Source organism: Anser brachyrhynchus (assembly GCF_964034855.1).
Source record: "Anser brachyrhynchus genome assembly, chromosome: 9".
Taxonomy (NCBI): Eukaryota; Metazoa; Chordata; class Aves; order Anseriformes; family Anatidae; genus Anser; species Anser brachyrhynchus.
In genome coordinates, this window is record NC_137703.1 from 2,126,649 (window position 1) to 2,152,139 (window position 25,491).

General features: G+C 44.3%; 1 protein-coding gene and 1 long non-coding RNA gene across 3 annotated transcripts; one reads left to right on the forward strand and one right to left on the reverse strand.

The window, feature by feature from the left end:
* Positions 1-145: 145 nt before the first annotated feature.
* Positions 146-8,630, reverse strand: RARRES1 (retinoic acid receptor responder 1). The gene is made up of 6 exons (XM_080604999.1): positions 8,289-8,630; positions 3,631-3,693; positions 2,524-2,698; positions 1,707-1,843; positions 817-879; positions 146-723 (listed from the first exon to the last, which is right to left on the reverse strand). Exons 1-6 carry the CDS (start codon positions 8,520-8,522, stop codon positions 565-567), a joined length of 831 nt encoding a protein of 276 aa, XP_080461125.1. The 5' UTR covers positions 8,523-8,630; the 3' UTR covers positions 146-564.
* A 132-nt stretch (positions 8,631-8,762) lies between these two features.
* Positions 8,763-23,125, forward strand: LOC308200004. 2 transcript variants are annotated; one of them, XR_013955141.1, is made up of 4 exons: positions 8,763-15,800; positions 15,955-16,006; positions 17,306-17,505; positions 20,356-23,125. It is a non-coding gene; the product is annotated as an uncharacterized lncRNA (long non-coding RNA). The 2 variants fall into 2 exon arrangements; XR_013955140.1 differs by having other exon boundaries at positions 8,763-16,006.
* Positions 23,126-25,491: the final 2,366 nt, after the last annotated feature.

Genomic DNA, 25,491 nt, shown 5'->3' on the forward strand with positions numbered 1-25,491 from the left:
GTGCTGGTTACTGGCTTCTGGGTGGCTTTGTGGGGAGAGGTTTTGCTGCCTCTACTCATCCACGTCCTTTCAAGTGCCTTGTACTGGGAGAAGATGGAAAATTAGGGTCAGCAGCATCGTGAAAGAAAACCCAGCTTCCACCATGTGTAATGGTATTTGTTTTATTGGAGATAAATTAAAAATCAGCATATATCTACCTCAAAAAAAGTCAGCAAATATTTCTTAGTGACAGATTAACACTTGTCTCAAGATTTTTATCCAAATATATTACTTTTGTTCACAAACTATGTTACTATAAGTAACAGTAAGTTGGTGACACAAAATCAACTTGTGTATGTTTATCTGTATATATATATATATATAGTAGCAAAGTTTTAGGTAGATCTCTAGAACATGAATTTAGAGAAATATATTCATTTTGGAACAAACAGACTAGTGGAAGCAGTCGAATTTCCTGTAGTGAAATTTACTGTAGTGAGACTCGTATAGAAGAATTACCACAACTTCAGGCCTATTAACACAAAGGTTTTCTATTTAATATGTGCGTAAAGCTGACAATCTCTTTTAAAAGTTTTCTTCCCTTTCACGTATAATTCCAGCAGCTGATCCAGATTCCATTCCAGATCCATCTTCGAGCCGATGATTCTCTGAATCACAGGTGTATTTCACTTTCAGAGGGTGACCAGGAAGCCAAATGAGGCGCATGTGACACGAAATCATTTCCTGGAGAACAGATTGTAAAATATTTGTCTTTTATTGTCTTCATGCTGTTTTTCTGTTGGTGAAGGTAGGCATTATCTGAATATGTGTTCTTACCTGTGTTGGCATTTCATGGAGCAGGATGACGTAGTCAAACTCAAGGGAATCATCTTTCCTCATCTGGACATGTATCACAGGAAAACAAACAAGAACACAAGTTATATTGGTGAAGTTCAGAACCTACCCTGATTTACTTGACTGCAGTTAGCTTGCTTTGGGAGCGAGATGAATAGGGCTCACTTACGGTAGCTGGCTGGAGTAAGACAGGTTTTTGTATATGGACAGAAGGGGAATTAGGAGCACTCACTGCGTAAGAACTTTGAAGGCACTAACTACAGTGTGGCTGTAGCCTGACATGAAACGAGGCTTACACAGATGGAAATGAAGTGAGTTAACTGTCAAATAAATTTGAGAGTTTTGGCTGACTATTGAAATCTACTTTGGAAAGATGCCATTCTATATGACTTGGGAGTAACAACTGAACACACTGTATGTTGATCACGGATGAGAGAAACAAAGCTTTGGGAACTGCTATCCCATGTGCTGTAGGTGTAAGGTACATGCACCAGAGAGCACTAACTGGACTGATGCTCCACGTAAGCTGGGCTAGAAGGGCAGACAGCACCAGGAGTGACTTAGTGTGGAGCCGATGAACTGCAGGACCAGATGTTCAAATTGTCTCCTGATTAAACCTGCAGAAAGCCAACAGACCCACTCATGCAAACAAGGAAGACCAAATTTTATCCAAATGACTAAGTTTTTTCTGCCAAAACCTGGATTGGCAAAATAATTTATTCTGATGGAGATACTTGTATGTTGTGAAGCCGCTGGGATTTTGGAAGAATCACACCCGTTGCAGTGTGTGAGGCTGCTGACAGCCGTTTTATTTTCTGCTCGACAGACTGTCAGCTTCTGCAAGGCAGACGTGGAATTTCCACTTCACTTACCCACTGCTTCACAGACTTGACTTGTGTCATGAAGTAACCCACTTTCTCTGTTGATTTCTCCCACATCATGTAGCTGCTGCCAGCAACAGCCAAAGCCCACACTGGCTCAAGGGCAGGTTCAATATTTCCAAAGCTGTCTGAAAGACAGTAATATAAAAATGATTAATTCTGGCTGTTCCTCAGAAAAACCAACAACCACAGAGCACTTTTGCCTGGCATAGCACTACGCCTGCGAATTGGTTCTTTTTTCAGACACGTTACAATCTTGAACAGGGAGGAGAATGAACTGGTGCTAAACCTACTGCAACCACAGAACTATGAGAGCATGATGGAAGTGAAAATTTCCAAGAGACATTACTCACAGGTTCCCCACGGGGAGGTGAGGAACCCAGTGTCCACAACAACAGAGGTCATTGCCACCTGAAGGAATGGAGAGAGCAGGGCGCTTGGTTTCCAGGATGGAAAAATTCTGTTGGTCGTCCCTTGTGAATTTCTGTCCACAGCTGGGGAAGGTGTGTGTTGAGGCAGTTGATACTACTTGAGGACATTTTGCATTCACTTTACTGTAAAATTGCATGGTCTTCTTTTTAAATCCAGAACACCCTCACAACATTGTGGTGACTCCCACCGTTGCTAAACATGGAAGGTCTTTTTCTCCCCAGGAACTGCTGGCAAGGCAGTTGTTTTGATAGCTTTATAGTTTTGGGGTTCCACTGCGTGTTTCTGCTTTTTAAAACACACGCATGTTTGTTTGTATCCTCTAGTGTCCAAACTCTGATGTGAAATGAAACACAGCTGATTATTTGGAGGAGCATACCTGGAATATTGCTTCCAGTTATTGGTTTGGTTTGGCGCTTAAGTTTTTGGTATAATCTGTTGTCCTCTTCTTGGATTTGCTTCTGGTCTTTGGTGTTTATGCACTTGATATTGACAGCAGGTGGAGACTTTTTCTTCGGATACAAGACTGTAGCAAGGCAGCTCCCAGCATTTTCCTATAAAGGTAGAATTTAAAACTTATCTTTAATTAACATTTTATTTACGAGCAACACATTCTTAAAAGAAAATCTTGGCATTAACATGTCAAGTATATGTATGGACTAAGTACATGAGACACTTCGTATGAAGCTACACAGAGGTCACAGAAAGCCTTTAGAAGGATATCTTTTTTTTCCCCTCCAGAAAGGTAAAGAAGTTAAAACAACAAGACTAAACTGATTTTTTTTTTAAATATAATAATTAAAATGTAGCAGAAATGCACCAAGTCATCTTGGAAATTCATCTGCAAATTCTCAGGAAATAATATTAATTGATAATGGGGACTTTGATTGTATGATACTTCTGCCTTGAAACAAAAATGCTTCATATTATGTGGTACTTAGGGACATGGTTTAGTGGGTAATATTGGTACGGGGATGGTTGGACAAGATGATCTTGGAGGTCTTTTCTGACCTTAATGATTCTGTGATTAAATTCTAAATATAATTTGAATTGTATAAGAAGCGTGCAATAGAAAGAGATATGCTTATAGTTAAATTGCTAGCGACAACTGTGACAGAATGAATGGAAAGAGAGTTATAAGTAAAAACGAAGCAACTGTCAATATTTACTCTCTTTGGTGCGTGGACACAACAGGAGCTACAACGGGATAACGAGGACCATACTGTGACACTGAGTTTGGATCACCACAAGGTCTGACTCAGAAGCTTGGCTGCTTTATGTGACATAGCCAGGACAGCCTCTGCAGGCAGTGAGCAAAGCAGCTAACTGCAGTGCCTGCGAACCACGGCCCGTGCTGGGAAGGTACAACCGTGAAAGTAAGGCCTAAGTTCCATTTACAGAAGCCCTTAAATATACTTTGTTCTGAAGGAGTTGGACTTCATGTAATGCACACAGTAAGAGGAAACGGGGGGGACTGCAAACTTACCCTGCTTCTGTAGTCTTCGGTAGTGAACTGCAGGTAACACTTCTGACCAACTCCTGGAATGCTCTGAAAGAGAGAAAGAGAGGAGTCAGCCCACAGGGTAGCTGTAGTCTTACGCTCTGTAACTCGCTGAGGTGTGCTACGAGCACGGAGGAGGGAACCTGAGGGTGCCTTGGCTACCTCATGGCCTTGTAATGCCACGAAATTGGCCAGGTGAGGGCCACGGAGCTGATCCTAACAGCGAACGCTAAGGATCTTAATAATAAATAACCTTTATAAAAGGATCTTAAAAACAACAATAAATAAAGCAACACCTCTGTTTGGTAGTCTGATCTCTTTTCTAAAGACAATACTCTTCAGGTAAACAGGAGGGGCATTCTGGCTGTTTGCACAACGCTGGCAGTTAGAATCCAAAGGAAATGTGCACGTATTTTATTTATCTACACTTGGCCCTTTGTGTTCTATCTCATACTTTCTTCCACAAAGCCATTAATAGCGTACTGTTAGCAGAGTTTCATTTACAGGGCAAGGCCATCAGCCCAGCACCTGCCTTTAGTACATACACGTTAGGCACTGCAGATAAGAGGAAAAATTGGTTTAGTCATTTGCTCTACCTTCGGGAAATCTCCTCTTTAAAGAGAGCCAAGTTTGGAGTTGGGCCACGTAATACCATGAAGGGAATGAAAAACAGAGGATGAGTTCAGACCTTTATAACCTTTTCTCTGCCCCTCTCTCCTGCCCTCATTTTGTGCACTGGTTAAAACATTGTCCTGATCTACTTAGTCTTAAGTCAAAATGACAGGTTTTTACATGTTAATACAGTACGTTTTAATCTTAGCATAGCAAAATGGTAAAAACTAGCTTTCTGAACTGCAGGTTTATGAAAAGGGTCTAATCTCGTAATCGCTGCGGTTAAGTCTAAGTCTCTAATTACTGGAAAGCTACCCAAAAGATGTTATGACTACAGCTGTTTTTTTTTCTAGCATTCTTGATTTGATCTAGTATTGGTATTTTTAAGCACAGTGACCTAGGCTTACTCCTTTTGTCATCAGTACTACAGATAAGAGAACCTGAAATAGAGTCAGTCAGACTATGACACTCCTGAAGCAGAAGCTTAGCTCTGGATTAACTGACGATAATGGAGGGGTTTTCCTGCTGAACCTCTTCCTCAAGCGGCACAGTACAGCTCCCAGACTGCACGCTCCCAGTTACAACATCACGGACTTGGTCCTTAACAGCAGCTCTTCTATAGTTAGGTCAGATCTTTGCAGTCCAGCATATTCAGTCATTAAGAAAAGCGTTCGACTTTTCTTCCAAAATTACTTCCCTTGCACTGGTTTCACCTGCCTTGTCTCCTAAAGAAAAAATAATAATTTTTATGGCTCTGATAACTTTGACAACAGTAACCATATTCTGACAAAATACCTCAGGAGTTTCATTTCACTTGTTTGATATCGCGCTAATAAAGAAAAGATGTAGTGGAACTTCTTATTCAGTCTGATTCTTCTTCAACAGAAGAGATTAAAAACTCTTCATGATTAATGGCTTGTTAAACACTTACTTTAAAAAAGAACACACAATTCTGTGCTTGTGTGGTTTTGGAGTTGGTATTCTGTCTTCAACACCACCACCACAGCAGTACTGCTCACCTAGAAAGCTTTCAAGTAGCACCACGCAGCTAAAATACATAGGATATGCATACCTGAGAGCTTCTGATCTCTCACCGGGGAGATCTTACATTTGGCATGAAATAGTTTTATTTTTTACAAATGTATTTCTAGTTTCTAAGAAAAAAAAAAAAAGCACTTCCACAATTACTTTCACTATCACCCCACAGTGCGTTACTGTGAACTGTTGCATAGTGTGAATTAAATAAGGGCTGAGGGATGTTGTACATGACACAATGATGGCAGGCTGAAAGTAGCCGAAGATAAAAGCATCCAAAAGAAAAGAAAACAAGTGAGTAATTCATTTTTCCACTGAATAGCTGGGTCACGGGATTGTTTTATTACCAGGCTCAAAATTAATGCAACTTTCATCGCAGATTTCTAGTACTGTAAAGGCCAGAGCAGCTATTTAAGAGCAGTTTCATTCCAGGTCCTGAGGGAGGCAGTTTGACAACGAGTTTACACTGCTCTAACCCTCTGCTGGCACTGGAAGGGGCGATCCCTCTCACCCCTTGCTGCACATTCCCATCTCCTCCGTTTGCCCACCGGCCTGCGTTCACTCCCGGGGTCAGGGGGCTCACCCGACCCCAAAGCACGACGCAGCCGGCACTGCTGCTGCACACTGCCGCGGGGTCCTGGGGGGTCCCCACCTCGCAGCCCTCCACTGCCCCTGCAAGCCGGCTCAGGTGGCTTCTCCCCTGGCTACTGGGGAGGGAAAAGCCAGCAAGGATTGCCATTTCCTCTGCCTCTCAGTATTTAGCTTTTCCTAGACAACCTACCTACCCTGCCACTGATCTTACCTTCCCCACCCTAACTTGGGGTCCTGACAGCTGGGAATTCACAGAAACCTTTTAACTGACTTCTAATATCGGGACCACAGTCCTGACGTTACACTCTCTTGTATCAAGATGAGCTTGTGAAGAGAGAGTTCCATCCATAAATTTCTATTTGTAACCCAGTTTAAGCGGTTGCAGTTCAGTCAAGGGATCACCCGGCATTACCTCTGCACCTGACCTGCTGATTCACCGACCTGACTGCGCAGTTATGCTTTCCAGGTCAGGGGTACGGGAGACTGTTTTGGGGAGCCAGCGTTCTGAAAGTTTCTCTCTTGAATTCTAGGATCTTCAGCTGGCACGCACTAATGCTTCTCAAATATGTATTTCAAAGCACAACTGTCAACAATTCCGTGAGATGCATGTTGCTGTTTACTGAAAGATACTTATTTAATTAAAAAACTCTCACATCGATGGGAAGGGACAGAAAGAAAAATGCAACCAATAGCAAGGTAGGAACCATCATGTTTAGCACACGCCTGCTACTTTTTGCCAGAAGAGGAAAGCACTGAAGTCTCCTTTTATCTGAACTTGAAAAATCCTTCACATCTAGCAGAGTTACTGTCCTGGACACTGTCTCCACTCCTGTTTCCAATTAACATGGTTTCACTGGTCAGTGGGCTAACAATGTTTGTTTTTAAATGCAATGCTCATGATTACATTTAATAATAAAATTATCCTATTTTTGCTAGATCCAATAATATATTAGCAAATAGGTAACTAGCCTTCTTGAAAAGAAACAATATTTCTGTCTCTTATATTCACATTAGATAGCACATTCCTTCCAGGAAATTCTTTTCATTTTTTACAGTGGAGGACAGGAAACAAGGCAGTGACCATGTCTGCAGTGTTTCTTCTCTTGTTTTTACAGAGTATGCAGAGAAAAAAGGGAAGTAAACGGCATAAATCGGTTACAGCAAGCTCCTACAGCATCGAGTACTGTGAGGAAATAATGATATTTCCATTTCTCCATAACGAACCAATTTTTTCTTTCCTGTATTAAAAGGCAGGTAGGCAATGCTAGGTGGAGAAACTCCTTTTCCCTCATTCCAGCTGAAACTACCTCGCAAATACCCAGTTACACTGGGGTTGGAAAGAGGATCTGCACCAACCACCTCCTTCTGATACCTGTCGGTTTACAAGGGAAGTGCAGTGCTCCAGCAGCACACGCTGCTCCCAGAGGCAGTGCTGTTGTGCTTAAAAGAGGCACAAGCATCTGTAAGTGTAAATATGTACGTATGCATGCATGGTACCTTGTAAAGTGCCCAGTAAATACAAAAGGGCCACCGGTACGTTTCAAGAGAAGCGTCAAATATTGTAGTCAATTTCTGTCACTGATTTCTGCAGCAAGTTCAGAGGAAGAATGAAACGTCACACTAGCACATCCATCTTCAGCATCTGTTAAGCCGTACGTTTACCGAAGCATTTGAGAGCGATGATAAGCACAGTAAGCTACCTACAGGCTATGGTCTCAGGTAAATCTATACCGGGACACCTCACTGGCGTTCCCAGACAGGTAACGTGATTAATGCTATCGTTCAGCCTCATCTTACACAAGGTAATACACAAAATCCAAACTGTTATGCAGTAGTTCACGTTTTGTCAAATTTGTGCTGAAAACCATAAAGGATAAGAAAGCTGAAAATGTTGACTTATCTACCCCCTCTCCCTCAGGAGCACGCCCCATGCATCAGTTTTCCCCCTCCCATCTGCGCCGTGGTGCTTCGGGTCCCAGCTTGGGCCACTCAGAGCTCTCACAAGCAGCATATGGGGCTTGAATTCAGGGGATAGTTAAGTCATCAGGCAGCTAATTAATGACCTTCTGGCAGATCCTCCCTCCCTGCTGGGGGACCCGGGTGCCCTGACCCTGTGAGGGGAGAAGCAGCGCCCTGAGGGGACGTGGCCGCGCCGAGCCCCCTGAGGGGAAGAGGAGGCGGGAGCGCGCCCAGCGCCTTAGCTGAGGGCGCCTCCGCTCCTGCCCACCGCCCCATTCTCCTACAATAATTATTATTGTTTTACTTTTTCGTTTCCCGGCACCGCTTTCTGCCCTCGCAGCCCTCCAAGCGCACCGCTGCGGGGCGCCCCCCGCGCCCGCCCCGCGCTCCTCAGGAGCCGCGGCCACCCCCGCGCCCCCTCCGCCGCCCCGCGGGCGTGCCGGTACCTTCACGGTGGCCTTGCGGACCTGCCCCAGCGCCCGCAGCCCGCTCGGGGACGCCGCGTGGAAGTTGTAGTTGTGCAGCGCCACCCGCGCCGCCCCCACGGCCAGGCGGCTGCTGGGGTCCAGCGCCCGCTCGACGCCCGGAGCCCAGGGCGGCTGCTCCGCCACGGCCGGCCGCGGGAGCTGGGCGCTGAGGAGGAGGAGGAGGACGGGCAGAGCGGCACCGAGCCCCTGCATGGTGCCCGGCAGGCGGCGGCTGAGCACTGAGGCGGGCTCCCGGCAGGGCCGGTACTAATAGAGGGGCCCGGCCCGCCGCCTCCCGCCCTCCCTTCCCCGCCCGGGAAGCGCCGGGGAAAGTCCGGGCTCGGCGGCTACTCCCCTTCCCCTCAGCCCTCCCACCTGCTCCGGCCCGCCTGGCAGCTCTGAGGGGGCTGAGGGCAGCCGGGGGCCCGCAGGGCTCCCCGCAGCCCCCCGGGGCTCCCCTCAGGCTCCCCCAGCCGGAATGCCCCCCCCAAGGTGTGATGCGGCCCCCTTCTCAAGTACCATGCGTGAAACACTTGTAATGACAGATAGCAGAACAAACACAGACCGTTGTGCTACAAAAACCTGTTGTCTCCACCATTATTACTCTACGCTTCCCAAAAGCTAAACCTGCTCTCTCAGAGACACCCTGAAGCCGTCTCTCCAAGGCACAGCTGAAAAATTCTGGGAATGACACACAAGAAGCAGTTACACACATCGCCATCCTGGCAGACTCAGGCCATGAGTTCACCCAGCCCAGTGTCCTTTGGCAGTGACTACCCAGAGAAGACTGTAGGAATGAGGAAGAAGAGGTGACGCTTCCCAGGATTACTCCCAGCTTCTCACCACTTACAACTCCGGGATTTCCTGAGGTGCAAGAGGTATTTTGTGTGCTTGGTGACCTGCAGAAGATTTCTCATCTGCACCAGAATTGTATCCCATATAGAAAGGTTAACTTTTGGTTAACTTGCCACCTCTCCTGGTTTCACAACGCACTGCTTGACTTAATGTCATATCTGGAGTGATTCTGCTGCTTTTCAGAGAGAAGTGGCATTTTTCATATATTTTGGTTGGGGAAATGTTTATAGAAATTTGCAGAGGGAGCAGGCAAATTATTTCCTTACGCGAACACTTGCCATGTTTGTCTCCAATATTTTCTGTTTAGCTGGAGGAAACCACCACGTTCCAGCCTTTCCTCATTTATCTTCACTGCGATGACAACTCAGATGTTACTTTTAAAACGAAATACAAAGCATCATTCTCCTTAGCTGACACTGGGAGCCTGAGCAGTGCCAGTTGTTTCCTGATGCTGCCAGCTTGCTTCACGCACTTCGCTTCTCACAGCAGCGCTCCGGAGGTAGGACGAGCAGCGGAGAAGTCACTTGGGCAAAGGGACTGCAGGCTGCTGAAAGGCCTCAGTGAGCCACGGCGCGAAGCAGGGATATCTGGTGAGAAAAGCTTTGGTGCAAGAGGCGAAACAGGGTGGGCAGGGAGGAGGTTAGGACTGCTAGGTGCTGCCTTCTCCAACACACAGCATTGGTACGCTCATGTGCCACAGCTGTTCCCGTTCAAGGGAAGAAGTTAGAACCACCGGCAGAGGCTTCACGTTCACAGTTTTGGTGACTTGGATTTTGTGGTAGTTCAGAGTCCTAAATATGAGGTAAAAGTTTTAAATACCTTTTGTAGATCTGGCCCTTTGTCACTAATGCTGGAAAAGCCTGCAAGTCCCTGATGTCTCAGTGCTGAGCCTTGAGGCTTTGACCCCATCCTTAACTTCCTATGTGCTTCCTTTTCCCTCATATGTTCTCCTCCTTTTCCTGCTTTCTCTGTCAGCATCCCTGTCAGTGATATGGTTGTTTCCTTCCTCCAGAGCACAACAAAGACTGTGAGTAACTGAGATCTGGGGTCAATACGGACAGAAAACCTGTATCACAGAGCAGGGACAAAAAGGAATTTCCATGGCAATTTCCTAAATTGCTGTAGAGATTATGTTGCTATAATTTGCTGTTGATCTAATATGACTCAAAATTTAAAAACATTTTGACTTGGAAAAATAAAAGCTCAAATGCTGAGTAGGTCTAGGTCAGGGTTGGGGACGTGTTCCTAACTAAATATATACAAACACAGACGTTTGCTGCTTTCACAAAATTTTGAAAATGTATTTAAAGCCCTTATTTTAAGGGAAGTTATGGGGCCCTTAAAGGTGGAAAGTGCCTCCTGTAAGAGGCAGGCCTCAAGCTCTGCTCTGCTCGTTTGCTTCAGGCTTTTTGGTGACGGTGAAAATGAAGCTCTGCAGTGTGCAGTATCTGAACAGAGAGAACAGAAGCTAGCGATCCAACTCGAAGGGGTATAGGTACTCCAGTTAGCTGGAACGTGGCGCAGGCAGTTGTTGTTCTATATCTTTATACCTCTCATCCCGGTTCACTTGGTCCAGGTTGAGACAGGAGGGTGGTGGTGTAAGTTACATGTTAATAACCCCCCTCTCACTCTTTCCTCTGTAACGAACGGTACGTTATGGCAGGTTTCCCAGCGTCAACGCTGTGCAGTAGTTTACATCACGCTTATGTCACGTCTGACTTGGGCCCTTCAGAAATGGAAGCGAGGGTTGTTTTGGGCAGCTGGTCTAAAAAGCGTTCAGAGGTTTTCGTTTTCTTACCATCTTTTTCATACATCAAATACTTGCTTAGAGGCCAGTTATTCCTAATTTGTTTCATATTTGAAGACTATTTCTATATCCTTTGTAAGCATTTTACAACAGACCTCACTGGCTCATAATCACTAACAGATGACTGTAATATAATACACTGAATTTGGACAAAATTCAGTTTATTTTGTTTTGCAACTTTTCTAGTTCTAACTTCAGTGTCTTGCTGTAGTTAAAAACAAGCTCTTTATGGCCCTCTTACTTAATTTTAAGGGAATTATGCATAGCATTTTTTTTACACCATCAATAACTACATCTTGATTTTTACTCTCAATAATTAATCACAAGACCTTATTTTCTGTGTAATGTCTCTTCCCCCCCTCCCCCCCCGAATAAATAAATCTTTTAATAGTTGATCATTTAATGCATTTCTAGGCTGACCTTGCCTATGGTTAAGCTCAGACTTAAAAATATGTATGTCATTTTTAGTGTGGCTCATTTTTTTTCAGGGAAATTTGGTTTTAAAGGCTTCTGACTATTTTTAGGTCTTTCTGATCATAGATAAGATTTTTTTTTAAAAGATGAACGTATATATTAAGTGTCCCAAGCAACAGTTTCCATTTTTGCACATCCAGGTAGCAGACTTTTCCCAACGGTTTGTGTGTGTGTGACTCAGCTCAGACTGTGTTTTCCTGCAGATGTTAGTGCTTAAAATTCTTGATATGTGTTGTATTTTTCCGAAAAGGGAGGCAATGTTAAAGCCAAAGTGACACCTTCTATACTTTAAGTGAGCATATAGTAAAAAACTTTTCTAAAAACCTGTGTATAATGTGTGTTGATTGGACTAGGAGGAGGTTTGCAGTGTAGCTGTAATAGTTCCATAGGGAACTAAAAAAAAAAAAAACAAGATGAGAGAAAGCAGTTGAAGGTAATTCATGTCACAGTGAATATTTATTGGCTTCAAGGACTCTGACTTGTTCTCCCATTAAATTTATGGGATTGTTTTTGACCAGAACTGTTGGAGCTGGGATACGAAGAAAAGTGTAAGAACTTGAAAGCTGTTCATTACTTAAATACAAGTTGTTTGGGTCAGTACAGGGGAATAACGCTTGAAATGTAAGGGATTTTGATATCTGTGTCAGTCAAGAAGGTCTAATAATCCATAACCCCTCCTAGCCAAAATATGCAAATTGATCGATGCTATCTGCTTGCATTGTTTTGTGTATTTTTATATTGCCTTTAAAATGTGTGCCAATATCCTCTAAAATTCAGAGTCAGGAGTAAGCTTCAGCGTTTTCTTTTAACTGCTCCTGTGCTGTTGGCAAACTTCTCCAGTGAATTATCCATCAGGACTTGGAGGCTCCTCTAGTTCAGAGGCTATGTCCGGTGGTGTAAATCACCTTTAATCTCCCACCGTACTCTCTTCTGCCCAGCTGTTTGAAGCCATGTGGCATTTCTTGCAATCTGCTGTAGCCTTAGTGTATCAGATCAATACCTTTGACAGCCCATCAAACATTTAAATACAGAAAAACTTTGTGAACCTAGTGAAAGAGGAAGAACACAGAAATTCTCAAGCACACTATAGGATTTTACTGTGTCAATGGATTTTAGCCACTATTTGTATTGTCTTCCCCAAGGTTAGCAACATTTCTTCCCAAAATACGAACAGTGGTTGCAGTATAAATGTGCTAGCATCAATTCTAGTAACAGAAAGTGCGTGCAATTTGGATCCATTTTCCTCTTCATTTAATGGTGGTATCTCATGTATCTGGGGAATTCAGCATGAAATTGCTTATCGTTGGGCTGCATCTTTAACTATTTCAGGTGGCTACGGCAATACACATCACCGATTCTTTGGGATTTTCTTGAGGGTGTACCTCATAATAGGACCACGTTTAAAGTCATCTACGCTGGGGAATAGTCCCAAAGCTACGATGTACCACTTTTACAGCTACTGTTAATTTCTTAACCTTTGTAAAGGATCAAGTGTGCAGACTGATGCCACACGCCTTGCACTGCCAGCATCTGCGGAGTCTGTCTGGGAGAGGGGTAAGCTGCCCGGGCTGTCAGCAGGAAAGGTTTGCGGGGTATTTCCTGGCAGGGACATTGCCTAGGGGTTGCTGGGCTTGAGAAAGGAGAGGAGCTTACAGCAGATATCTTAATTTAAGACATAAACAATGGAATCAGAAATCATCTTGTGCTAGAAAACGGGAATAAATATGAAATGACTTAAACCTGAGAAAAGTGAAAGGCTGTATGTTACAACAAGGGAGAGTAAATGATTGCAGCTTATTGCTACTATTATTCTAACATTAAAAGGGTGTACAAAACATTTTGCTATTCTGTTTAGATTTTCTTTTGATTATGGAACATGTATGGCATTAACACGCTTGGGAGAAATGTCGGTTTATAGACTGGCCCCAGCAAGCACACCCCTTACATGCCCCGTGAGATATAGTCACTACAGAGACAAGCGTGAGCAGAAACAATGAACAATGCTTCTTAATCACAGTTCTAAAAACTGAACGGATCTTGGGCACATGTTCGGGCCTGTTCAAAAATACATGGAAATTAAAGCAGCCATTTAAAGCCGAAAGTATTGCTGATAGAAGAACAAAGGTAACTGAGTGCTCTGTGCTCCTGGTGGTCACCACCGGAGGAGCTCAGCCGAAAGGCTGGGCAGAGCCGGGATGCTTGGGGGCTCTTTCTGCCCTCTGTGCGGCTCTTGCAGCCTTCCTGCCTCTCCAGAGACACGGAGACAGCGCTCCAGATCTCCGAAAGATGGAATCTAAAACGAAGCTTCTAAAAGCACTGCTCGTATGTAATTCCTCCTGGCAGGTCTGGGTGGATGCTAAGTCATGACCCCTCGCCTCACGCACACGGTTTTATTTTGTTTGAGGTTAACATTTACCTCATAGCTGACAGCAATAAAAATCACCTCGAAACGCAGGCGTTTCTGACACTGTTTTATTAAAGAATCAGTGTATGTCACTGTTAAATAAGCATTGCAACAGAACAATCATTTTTGAATTGTTTAGTTGCTCAATGTTTAAACAAGGCATTAAATGTTTGCACAATAAGGGAACAACGGCTCAGTTAGTGTTTTAAGTAAGGTGGGGACAAACGAGCGAATTCTTACACCGGATTCCTTAACACTGCATCACAAATCGTCTTCTTGCAGGTGACGTATTCGAAAAGATCCAGCAGAGGTAAGAGCTGAGAGGAAACGCATTTTTCATGTCTTGCTCACTCTGTCCTCCCTTTTCTCCTCAGGTTTGTGACCGCTGCTCTCTGGGCAGGGAGCATTTCCAGGTGTCCGCTCTCACCAGGAGCAGGGGGTGCCTACGTGGCAGGTCCAGCACCTGTACGATCGGAAGGCAAAATGAGCAAAACACTGGTGGAGGCACAGCCGGGGCCAGCCCTACAGTCATCCTGAACAGACGGTGCTGGGCAGACCAAAAGCCTACTCTCATTCTTTTTTCTTCCCCAAAGTTTCTGATGTCTCTCAGAGCAAAGACGAAACACACAAACATTCCTCATTGAAAGGTTCCCCAGGTCAGTTAGTGATTTTGACAGGAAAATGAGTAGACTTTATCCGTAATTCTCCGTTAAGAAGAAAGATACAGGTTTGTTGCAGGGAGACATTTCAGAGATCGGTTGATTCATATGTGGAATCTTATATTCACATAAGGAATTTTGAACTTTTTTTTTTTAAGATATACTCAAAATGAAACACTGTAATCAGTGTAATGGCGTGGTGACAATTGACACGTCCCTGGTTTTCCTGTTCTTACGGTGTTCCCTGTAACTCCGGGTGATTCAGTCCTGATGCAGACCCTGAATAAAGGCAGGTTTCTCATCAGGACCTTCTAAACTCATCTCACAGTACTGTGATGTTTTTTCACTGGGAGGCACCTATGTGGTTATCACAGATGCTACTTGTGCAGCTTAAAAAATAAACTGGAGCTACATTTTTACTCTGAGCATTAGATATATAGGGAATAAAAACATAATTTTCTTTAAGAAATTCAGATATACATTACTCCTTTATGTGCTAAGGAACAGTTTGTTCTCTCAGCACTCTCCGGCTGGTCCATGGCAGTTTCCTTCCCATTGCTCCATCTAACGATAATCTCATTTCTTGGTTCTGATTAGGGATAATTCCTTCTTTGTTCCTTTCTGCATCACTGTGCGTTCCCAGAACTTCTACGAAAATGAACTTTTTACTCGATTAGTCATTCTGTTTTGACAAATGCGTACTCATTTCCTCGCGTATACGTATAAAACTGTTTGTGTTTATTTCTGCACATCGTGCCGTTGGGTTTAACCAGCAGGATGATAGTGGAGTCGAAATGGAAATCTCTCTGTTAGGTTTGAGGATTAAAGAAAACATGGAGAAACAACATTGCTTGCAGAGCGCAGACTTCAGAGTGGCCAATGTGGTGCTTCTCATGAGCATTATAGTCTCTTAAACACTGTTTATACTGAAAAAAATCCAAGTCACATTTGAAAGCTATGATCTCAGCAGTGGCTTTGATCCCATAATAAGACTGAATAAAAGGCTCAACAAAAACACAGTGTGTGAAGAGCAGTAGAGGAGCACTACCCAGTAATTTTCAGAGACATTAATGCCAGTTGGAGAGACTACAAGGAGAAAGTCCTCCAACTTTCAGTGCCATTGAATTTAAGAGAACTTGTGTAACCTGGCAGATCTCCAGTGACACGAGCTGAGTGCTGCAGACCCGCATCCCATCACAGCAGACAGCGAACTGACCATTTGCATCCTCGCCTCTCTCTGCATGCCATCGTAAAAAATGTTCTTGTGCATTCGGTGAAAAATGCTCAAATAGGTATTAATGTTTGGTATTTTTCCTTTATATTATGAGCTTCTATGAGAAACATAGCAAATTAAAATAAGTGTTTAATGTCAAGTATAGTCTAAACAGTTGTTCTGTTCCGGAATAATAAGCCTTCGATATATTCAAATGTTCCATATTTTATCAGATTGCTTTGGAATTCCACAGCCTGGTCTCTAAGTTTACACATCAGCAGATTGGTAAGTCAAGCTCTAACAATTTTATGGATTTTTACTGATACTTTACTGATGGGGAATGAGACATTAAATCAGTTTATCTGGTAATGATCGGCGCGTTAACATAGCTCAGGAGACGGTTGTGCCCAGCCCCAGGACGAACCACAGAGCTGCAGTCACTCTGACATCTCGCATAAAGGCGAAGTCACTGGGCAGCTTGTTGTGCTTTTTGCATGCCCAGGGCTGAGCCATAAAGGCACGGAGCAGTCACCAGGTTTCTCCTGCAGTTTGCTGAACACATTATTTGTCACCCGATGAAGTGTCCTTCTAGCCCCGTGTTTGTTACCACCGACTAAAAGCCACTAATTCATTAGCTAAGCTCCTTCCAGCAGGGGTTATAATGTGATCTAGGAAATTATTCTGCTGTTTCACTAAATCAAAGTGAAATGTCAGGGATTTTGGTTTGATACCCTCCCACGGCTTTAAGAAAATGCAATTTATGGCAGAAACCAGATTAATATTTTATATTTCACAGATGCAAATTTGACATTTTCTGTTGGAAGAGCTCTGGTTCTCCTGCTGACACTAATGCATTAGCAATGAAAGCCTGGGATGAGGGAAGTTCTGATCAGCGGCTGCGTGCGATGCATAAAACAAAGCCCTCTGCCGTTCGGTTTTGGCGAGGGGCAGGGGTTAATGCCGGTGTCTGTACTGAATCAATGTCAGCACGAGATGTGCCATTAGGGTTACAAGGTAAAGCTATCTTCAGGATGCTCCTGTTAATATTTTTAAGAAAAGGTTCATCCGCAATTGGGGGATTTTGCCCTGCCTGATATGACTTACTAGGTGCTTTTATAACGTGCTGAGGTGTTTCTATCAACATCTCGGACGAAAGGGCCCGCTGCCAATTTAAGAGCCCGATGCGATTCCGCTGGAAATCGGCAGCAGGTCTGCTGCTAGGTGGGAACGGGGCTGGGCTGCGGAGCTGTGACACGGCCATGGGCAGCACACCCTGCCACATGGGCACGACACAGAGCTGTAACACACAGAACTGAGGCACTGCTGTGAACACCGTGTTTAAGATTTCCTTCCTGAATCCCTTATCCCATCCACCTGTCCCAGTAATTTTTAACCAAGACTGGTATTCCGTGCTTGGTCTGGTCCCAACAATCTCCAAAATAATTTGAAGAAAATGAACGAGTAAACAAAAGAGAGGGAGAACTTTTACTTTCTTCTGTGTAAGGTACGACTACAATTGCAGCGTTTTCCATGCGGATGGCTCAAGCACGTACTGAAATTTTCTTTTGACTTTGTTTTAAACAGTTCTGACTGACCCTGCTTCCAAAGGTGAACGTGAAGAACAATGGCAAGAGAGCGAGTGCTGAGCGTATTTAAAGCACAATAATGGGAAGTGCTGATGACCTCCAATTTCCATTGAGTCCTTTTCCTTCCCCTGGCAAAACCTATGTCGTGTCACTGTCACTGCGCGACTGGATCCTGGTGCTGTGAGCCCCTTCAAAAAGGTAATTGTTATCAATATTAGGAACATTTATATTTGAGTGGTAACATTTTAAGGGTACGATGATATCTCATCACAATATAAATAAACCTTTTAAACGCATGCATAAGTTGCTGTCTATGAGAGACGCAGTCCAATCTTAAAGAGAAGGTTTCTCTCAGTAACATAGTCCAGCTAAATTTCTAACGAACACTTGGTGAAGTACTAATAATGCGCACTTTGAATAAAAACATCACTGATTGTATACTTCCTGAATTTCTCCTCCACATTTTTGAGAAGCAGGATATTAGGTTTTAGGAAGTCCGTATGCTTTTGGCTTCTATGTAATGACAAATCAATTTTAATTTTAATAACTGGACCTTTGTACTGACCGTGTTAAAGTATTTTCCAAAGTAATTCGATGTAACACAGCCATGATTTACACTGGGCAGCTGAATGCCAGTTCCTTCATTGCTCCTGTTTCTGTGTTTTCTGCTACGCCATATTCTGCCGGCTGTCTTTGGGAGGTTAAACGTGTTATTTTTAACTGTTCTAACTTTGCCATAATGCACGAACTGCAGACAGAGACGGGGAAAAATAAAGTGGTCCCATAGCAGCTGGGTGCTTTCAGCAGTCAGCGCTCAGCCCTGTGCAGATCGCAACTGCAAGTTTGCACAGATAAAACGCAGGCAAGGCAAAATGCGTTAATGGACAGAGAGGAGAATGCAAAGGATTTTATAAAGCACTTGTGAGAGCAATTTAGTTTTGCCTAGTAATACATCACTAGAGACAGCAAAAACGGGGAGGATGGTACTTTTTAGCCGTATTCCCCCATGGGCATACGTGCAATCCCCTCTGTGTATTCTGACCATTCTGTCAGTGCAGAAGATTTCAGATTTAGCCTGGTGTAACTCGTGCAGGGCTCCCATGCAGCCTTCTAGGTGAAGCCCGATGTAATTATGTGGTTTTGTAACATTAAATCCACGAAGTGTGACCTTGTTTAAAAAAAAGCCTCCGTTGTGCAAGTGCCTCATTGTGACCCTGGCGCTGCTCAGGGGACCTGATTGCAGCGACACAGCGAATTCTCAAATCTGCACGTGTTTAATTGCAGCTGAGGAATTAGCAAAAGAAAAGACTCAGAGGGACGAAGTGCATACAAAGGTAGAAGGAAATGCCTCCCGTTTGCTTTCACAAGTGATGTTGCAAACCAGACACGCTTACTAACTTCTGCTGAAGACAAATAAAAATATTTTTCCGTATGCAACCTTGCAATTGTAAAAAGAACAAAAACCTACTGGAAAAGATTAGTTTATGCTGAGATTATGCAGCTGTTATGATTTAGGTATTTCTTTTTAATGACTTGGTTTTTAGCCTTCTGGATGTAACAAACAACCTCGTGTTTGCAGTGAAGGCAGCATTTGAGAAGGAGCAGAGAAAATTTGACATTGGCTTGAAAACGTGCTTCTTAGGCCTAAAGCAATTAACTGCAATAATTAGGCCACCTAAAATGGAGGGGCCTTCGACACAAATATTTCACTTATGAAAGCAGACTATCGATCCAGAGAGGACCCAATTAGAAGAACATATCGTGAAGGGAGGTCACTGAAATTAAATTAAAGATGATTTGAAATGAGGTAGAGAACAGAAAATTTCTGAGGAACAGAAATTTGCAGTTCTGTGTAATAAGATATGAGATGATGGAAGATCAGCACCAAAAGTTACAGACAGTGGGATGGGAATGGACCCGGGGAGGTCGTGCAGCCTGTCCCTGGCTGATTGACCTCCTGAGAACAAAGGCGATTGTTTATCTCAGGAAAAGCCATGGCTTTGTCAGGGCAAACATCATAAAACTGGGACTGGTGATTTAGCACCCGATCTTAAAGCTGAGTGATTTACTTTTCACCTGTGTGCTTGTTAGGGATGCCAGCGCGTCTTGGTGCTGTCAGCCGCAGGGTCAGGGCCCGCAGTAATTGTGTATTAAAAGCATTAAATACACATTAATAACTTGGGTGCACAGAAAGGCACGACTGAAGGCCTAAAGTCTGCAAGAATCTTCCTCTTGCTTTTGCTGGACTCCAAGTTGGGTGTAAAGTAAAAAAACAAACAAACAAAGGGACAAACACACAACCTCCCAACAAACCACTAAAGCAACCCTTTCAGTGTCCCCCAAGGAATGATTTCCTGCTGCGGGTTGACGTGGAGACACAAAAAAGATGCAACTCCCACAGTTTTGTGTATTCGGGCCTGCATTTGGAAAGAGGAATATCTTTGCTTCCCTTGTTTTAGTATCTTTATGTTCCCTAAAGCTGTGTCTCGAGGGTTGCAGCACCAGGCAGACGCCAGTTTCACATTTTCCCAGCCTCGGTTTTGGGAACGCGCTACGTATGGCTGTGCACAGTGCGCACTTTTAAAACCACCTCCCTTCTCAGATGTACCAGCTTGGATTTGAGGAATGGTATTTCCACATTTAGGCCCTTTCCCTAGCTGTTATACTAAAATTTTGAGCACTTGGCATGTTTTTGTTTTTTTTTTTTTAAACTAGTGATTTGACCACCATTTGTCAGGCTCTACGGCTTAGCCTAAGACTACAGTGTCAACAGTAAATTGTCACTTTGGGGGCAATATTGAGTGCTAATTAAGAGGAACTGCAGGAGTGTGGTGGCAGATTATTAATAGTGAGTGTACAGAGTCAATCTTGAAGGAGGAGTGTATCTGAGTTTAACAATGCCTTGTTGCTAAATCCGTATTTGCTGAGTAGCCAGTGCACACACGAGTGAGGAAAGCATTGCAACAGCACCGAGATTTTCTTACAGAATCAACAAATCGTCTGCGGCAGCGAGTCATTTACGTCTGGATGCTGTTTCTTTTCTTACAGACCCCCTGCCCCAACTCTCGCTGCGGCACTTGCTGCGTCCAGGCGGGGTGGTGGGGGCTGAAACCTGCCGTAGGCTGCGGCTCAGGGTGCCCCTGGCCCCGGGGAGCCGATTATGACATTTTGAGCCCATTCATTGCCCCGTTTATTTCACTGTTGGCTTCCTTGAAGACATGTGCTGTGAGTGGTGAGTCAGCCGTCAGTTCTTCCCAGTCCCGCAGGACCTCTGGGAGGCTGGTTTCGATCGCAGCGCTGCTCTCCCACGTCCTGGAAGCACTCGGTGTTTGGGGCAGGTTGCTGGGCTGCATGCCTCTGCTGGATGCCTTCCACGGCCAGAGCCGGCGATCGAAAAGTTATCTCCCGGGCGTAACGCTTGTGACGTTATCTGCCTGAGAAGCCCGGCGCTTCGGCTTTGTAGCGAAAGGACGCTGGGCGTGAGGCTGCCGGTGGGAAATATTTCTGGGGAATAAAGGCCGGAAACGTGCTGAGAGGAGCGCTGCTCTTTCAGGTTTTTGTAAGAAACTTTGGCCCTGCTTGTGAGGCAGAAAGTGCAGTAAATGGGGAGCCAGGGCTAGGAGAAAGGAGAGCGGAAGCTGAAATGATGCTGGGACGGTTAGGGATGGAGACAGGACGGTCCTTTCTGGCAAATCTATACAAAGAGTCACACTTCAGAGCAAGTTTACATCGAGGTGTTTTGTTCTGCTGTTGTTTACATTCAGGAGAAAGCAAAGTCTGGAAGCCTACACCTGGAGTGTGCGTTCCTGCTCCGCCGTAGGCTCAAAGCCTCTTCTGCAGGCTCGCAGGGGTTGTCGTTGTCAGGAGTTTGGGATTCCCGGCTCTGCTTTCCTTTTCTGTGGCACAAAGTAACTCTCAGGAGCAAGTAACCAGCGCTCACCCTGGGCGTTTTGATGCCACCGCTCTGCCTGGGCTGATCCGCACCTTCCTCATCATGGTGGTTGCTTTGGTAATTAGCTAATTAGCGGGCTGGTAGTGGTAATAACCACCAATGTAGTTTTATTTTGAGCCTGTTCTTCACAAGGCTCACAGCAGACAGGGATCTCTGGATGCTGTAAATGTTTTTCACGTTCTCAGTCAAAATATTTTGGCATATGTAATATTTTTAATAACCGTGACGGGGCTGCTCGAGCGTGCTAATACACCGAGAGCGATTTGATCAGTGCTCACCACGAAGAGTAGCGTAAGGCAGAGAAACGGGCAGCCTTTAAAGGGAAAAGAAAACCTGCAAAAGCAGATTCCAGGCAAAAATGGGTACACAGACGAGGAGCTCTGAGTAGTTTGCAGTGTGACTTTGATGCATGGGAACTCTGGAAAATTTTGGCTCCTACATGGTGCAGATTTTCAACACCTTACTGTCAAAGCTAGAGTTTTGCTCAATGTGACTACTTGTTCACTGTTTTCTTGTTGTTGTTCAGTAGATATTTGTTCACAAATATCTGTATATTTATTCACTGTTTTATCTAAATCTTACCCAGACACTCAGGTCTACACCCTCAGTCCCACTGAGGTGCCTGTCTGGATCCAGGACTAAATTACTGGAGAAAACGTAACCCTTGGGCAGTACGTGCTGCTCCGGGCTGAGGAGCGAACGAGGACAGTGCCACTTTCTATGAAAGTTTATGGCACAAAAAATGTCATGGCAAAATGTTCCTTTCTTTCTCTAAAAGAAGGAAAAAAAAAAAAAAAAAGATCCTGGCTCCTTTGTGAGATTAGCCCTGTGTCTGTTGGCAGCTTGGCTGCAGGAGGGGAGAAGGAAGCACGCACGCCTTGGGCTTGCTGGTCCCAGCCCTGCATAGCACGCACCAGAGCACGGCTGGGATGTGAGAGCATTTGTTCGACCCCTCTCACCTCTGAAGAATCTACTGGCCACCTTATTCCCTAGAAAAATCAGGTTTTAAGGAGGTAAAAAACCACTAATTGTTTCTTCTCTTCTCGTAGCGATGTAAACACTCCCATGCAGCGCAGGAAAGCCATCCAAAATAACACAGTGCTTACCGGTGCCTGGTAAGACTCCAAGGGGCACATGCCCCAAATAAATTAAGTCAGTTCGTTCACTGGTGGGTTGTATGTAAATTGGTTACCAGGGCAGTTGCCTGGAGCTCTCAGAGGCTAAGCCTGTCCCAAAGCACTTATTGTTAAGAGTGTAACTATAAGCTGGAAGAAGTGTGATTTCGCACAGCTCGCCAAGGGAAGCAAACTTGCCAGGTCTTGTAGAGGGGCCGGGATGGGATGTTGTTACTTGGCATCATTCTCGAAAGCAAGATTTTTATCTGTTCCCTTTCCTGAGTTCAGTTTTCTCTTTCCATTTTACTTCCCTATAATTTTACAAAGCAGTGTGCCTGGCATTTGTTGTTAGATGGTAGATATTTGAAATAAAAGTGTCACATCACTTCACTGTGTTACTGTATTTTATTTGAATACGTTGTGGTTGTGGCTCACATTGTAGATATGTCACATGAACTGACTGCTCACGTTTCCAGAAAAGAAAAAAAAAAAAAAAAAAAGCCTTTACTTTCCAGATAAGGGAAAAGAAGAAAACTTCTTTTTTTTTTCCTCTTCAATTTCTTCTACATTATGACTTCATCCGATGGTTACAGTGCAGACCCTGGGCTTTTGACTGAGATCATAATAAAAGGTTGCATCCCTTGGCGTTGCGTTTGCAGGATTTGGTTCATAACTGCTGTTTGTAAGGCAAGTTCTCACCCAGTGCTGCGGGATGTCCTGTTATCGCTGCCAGCCTTTTGCAGTGGAACTCAATATTGAAAAAAAACCTCCCGTGTGTTGCTGCAACAGAATTTATCCAAGAAGTTTCCCTTCTGTGAAGAACTTGAGAACTTTATTTCCTGGCGGTGTACATGAGTATTTATGAGCCTGTAAACCTGTTTTAAACTTGCAGTGCTTCGGAGATGTTCAGGTAGGCTGAATTAGCAAGACAGTGCTATCAAACCCTGAGGCTCCTGGAGCAGATCTGTGGGAAATGCAAGCAGTTAGAGGCACAGAAACAGGTGGGAAAGAGGAACTGAAAGAAGCAGTGGATGTGCAGGGGAACCCCTAACAGCGAGCTGGGTTTCACCCAGCCTCTGTGCCGGGTGTGGATTGCCCAGGCGGGGCAGGAAAGGAGCAGCAGCCGGTGCTGGGGCACAGGGCACCTGAGCGGGAAGGGTTTTCGGCAGCCTGGGGTCAGAGAAGCCAGCACAAGCCTTGGGCTGATTCCTGGGCTGGGAACATTCAAAGAGACAAAGAAGAGTTTCCAGTACAGGTGTCTGTGTGGTGTGAGCTCTTCCCGAAGATCAGCTTCCCCTTCAGAGATTTTGGTTCTGTTTAAATAAAGCAAATGACTCATTATAGATCTGAAAGGTATCCGCATGCGTGAAGTCCAAAGAAATGTCCCAAAGCAGCTCAGCGCAGTGCCATTTGCCTCCCTCATCCCGGTGAAATCATGGTTTATATGCCCAGTTATGGTAATTAAGGCATTGACATTGCTGGGAACTCCGTTCCTGACGACGCAGGGAGAGGTAAGGTCACAGCCTTCCCACGTCACTGCGATTCGATTCTTGTTGTGTTGCCCTTCTGCAAGGTGCTAAGAGGATGCCGTAATTGAGGGTTCGCCTAAACAGATGTCTGTACATAAATAAAACAAGTCGTAAGTGCAAGATGATACAAGCAAAGCGCAGTTTCTGGTAAGAACCCTCTCAGAACTTATGTTTCCCCCACACGCTTGTGCTCACACATGGTCATTTCCAAAAAAAACCCCTTTGCTCCTTTTCCCCTTTCCAAACAGAAGCACCCAGAGCCCAGGACCGAGCTTGCTTTGCTGCGGGCAGGTCGGGCTCAGGGTGCTGACGGGCGCCACGCAGCAGGACTTACGGGGCGGCAGGAGGGCATCGCTGCAGCCCCGGCCCCGCACCCTGCCCGGGAGGGTTCCCCGCTCTGGGTCTGGGCTGGGGCATTGGCTCTCTCCAGGCACATAAACACACACGGACACGTCTCCAGTGTAGATGAACAGCATGTAAGAACTGCAGGCAGAAGTATTTGCGATATATGCATATTACCCGTCGTGGGTATATGTGTGTATATATATATATATATATATATCTTAAAGTAAAAATTTAACAAAGCTAGAACGTCTCTTTATTGAAACTTTGGCCTTCAGCCATTGAGGCTTTGGGACAATATTAACTTTACCCTGCATTTACAGAGTATTGATTACCTCTGCGTGCGGCAATGCTGATATTTCCATAGTGCCAGGAAATGGGATTGTTATATTTCAGTTAGTCACCCATACAACTTGTATTTATTCACTTGTCATTTATGTGGAGGAACATGAATCTGCCCGATTTTTTTTTTCCTAATGCTCTGAGTAATATTTATGAAGTTGTTTGTACTTCGAAACCACAAGGTGGTGAACTCAGAGATATAAAAATGCAACGAATGGTAATCTCTAAGGAATGAAAATGTGAAATCAAGTGTTGAGCAAGATGCTTTTAAAGGAAACAATATATTTTCTGAATTATTTTACACGTGATTCTCTTGCTGTGCAGAATAATTTTTCACTCACTCTTTGAAGGAAAGTAAAAAAGAAAACTGTGTATTTCATCCCCTTCCCCAGCCCCTCACTTTAACAAATGCTTAGGCAGAATATCATGTCCTCATTTTATTTTTGATTATCTGTTTGTGAAATTTTCTCCTTCCCTCTCCACGTAGATAAACTGCCGGCTTCCAGTTCTTTGCCAATGAGGAAAGAATTACGCATTTTACTTTTATTTTTATTCGTCTGACTAACTGTCCTGAGTGCTTTTTGTGCTTTTTCTTGTGGTATCACTTTCCTGGGGTGACGAAACAGAGCAAAGCCTCATGCTCTCAGAGATAAAGCTGGACAGGACTCAGAATTATTGGCATGATACTGATTTTGCATTTCTTGTTTTTACTTTGAAAAGTCTCAACCCAGTAAGAATATTTAACGTATGCTTGTCAAATACAGGTATAGAATATTTCTTTTTTTTTTTTTTTTTAATAGACTGCTAGGTGAAATTATACCACACTTGTCTTTGTTGGTCTCTGCAAACAACAGGGCAAGATCACCGAATTTTGAGAACACCTGGAGTGGATAAAATACGTTTG

Bases quoted from the DNA above. Each gene is read 5' to 3' on its own strand.
- RARRES1 (XM_080604999.1), bottom strand. From the start codon at position 8,522: ATGCAGGGGCTCGGTGCCGCTCTGCCCGTCCTCCTCCTCCTCCTCAGC. The intron at 1,844-2,523 runs GTATGCTCCTCC...ACTGTCTTTCAG, and splicing joins AACTGGAAGCAATATTCCAG to ACAGCTTTGGAAATATTGAA. The intron at 880-1,706 runs GTAAGTGAAGTG...ATACATGTCCAG, and splicing joins TCAAGTCTGTGAAGCAGTGG to ATGAGGAAAGATGATTCCCT.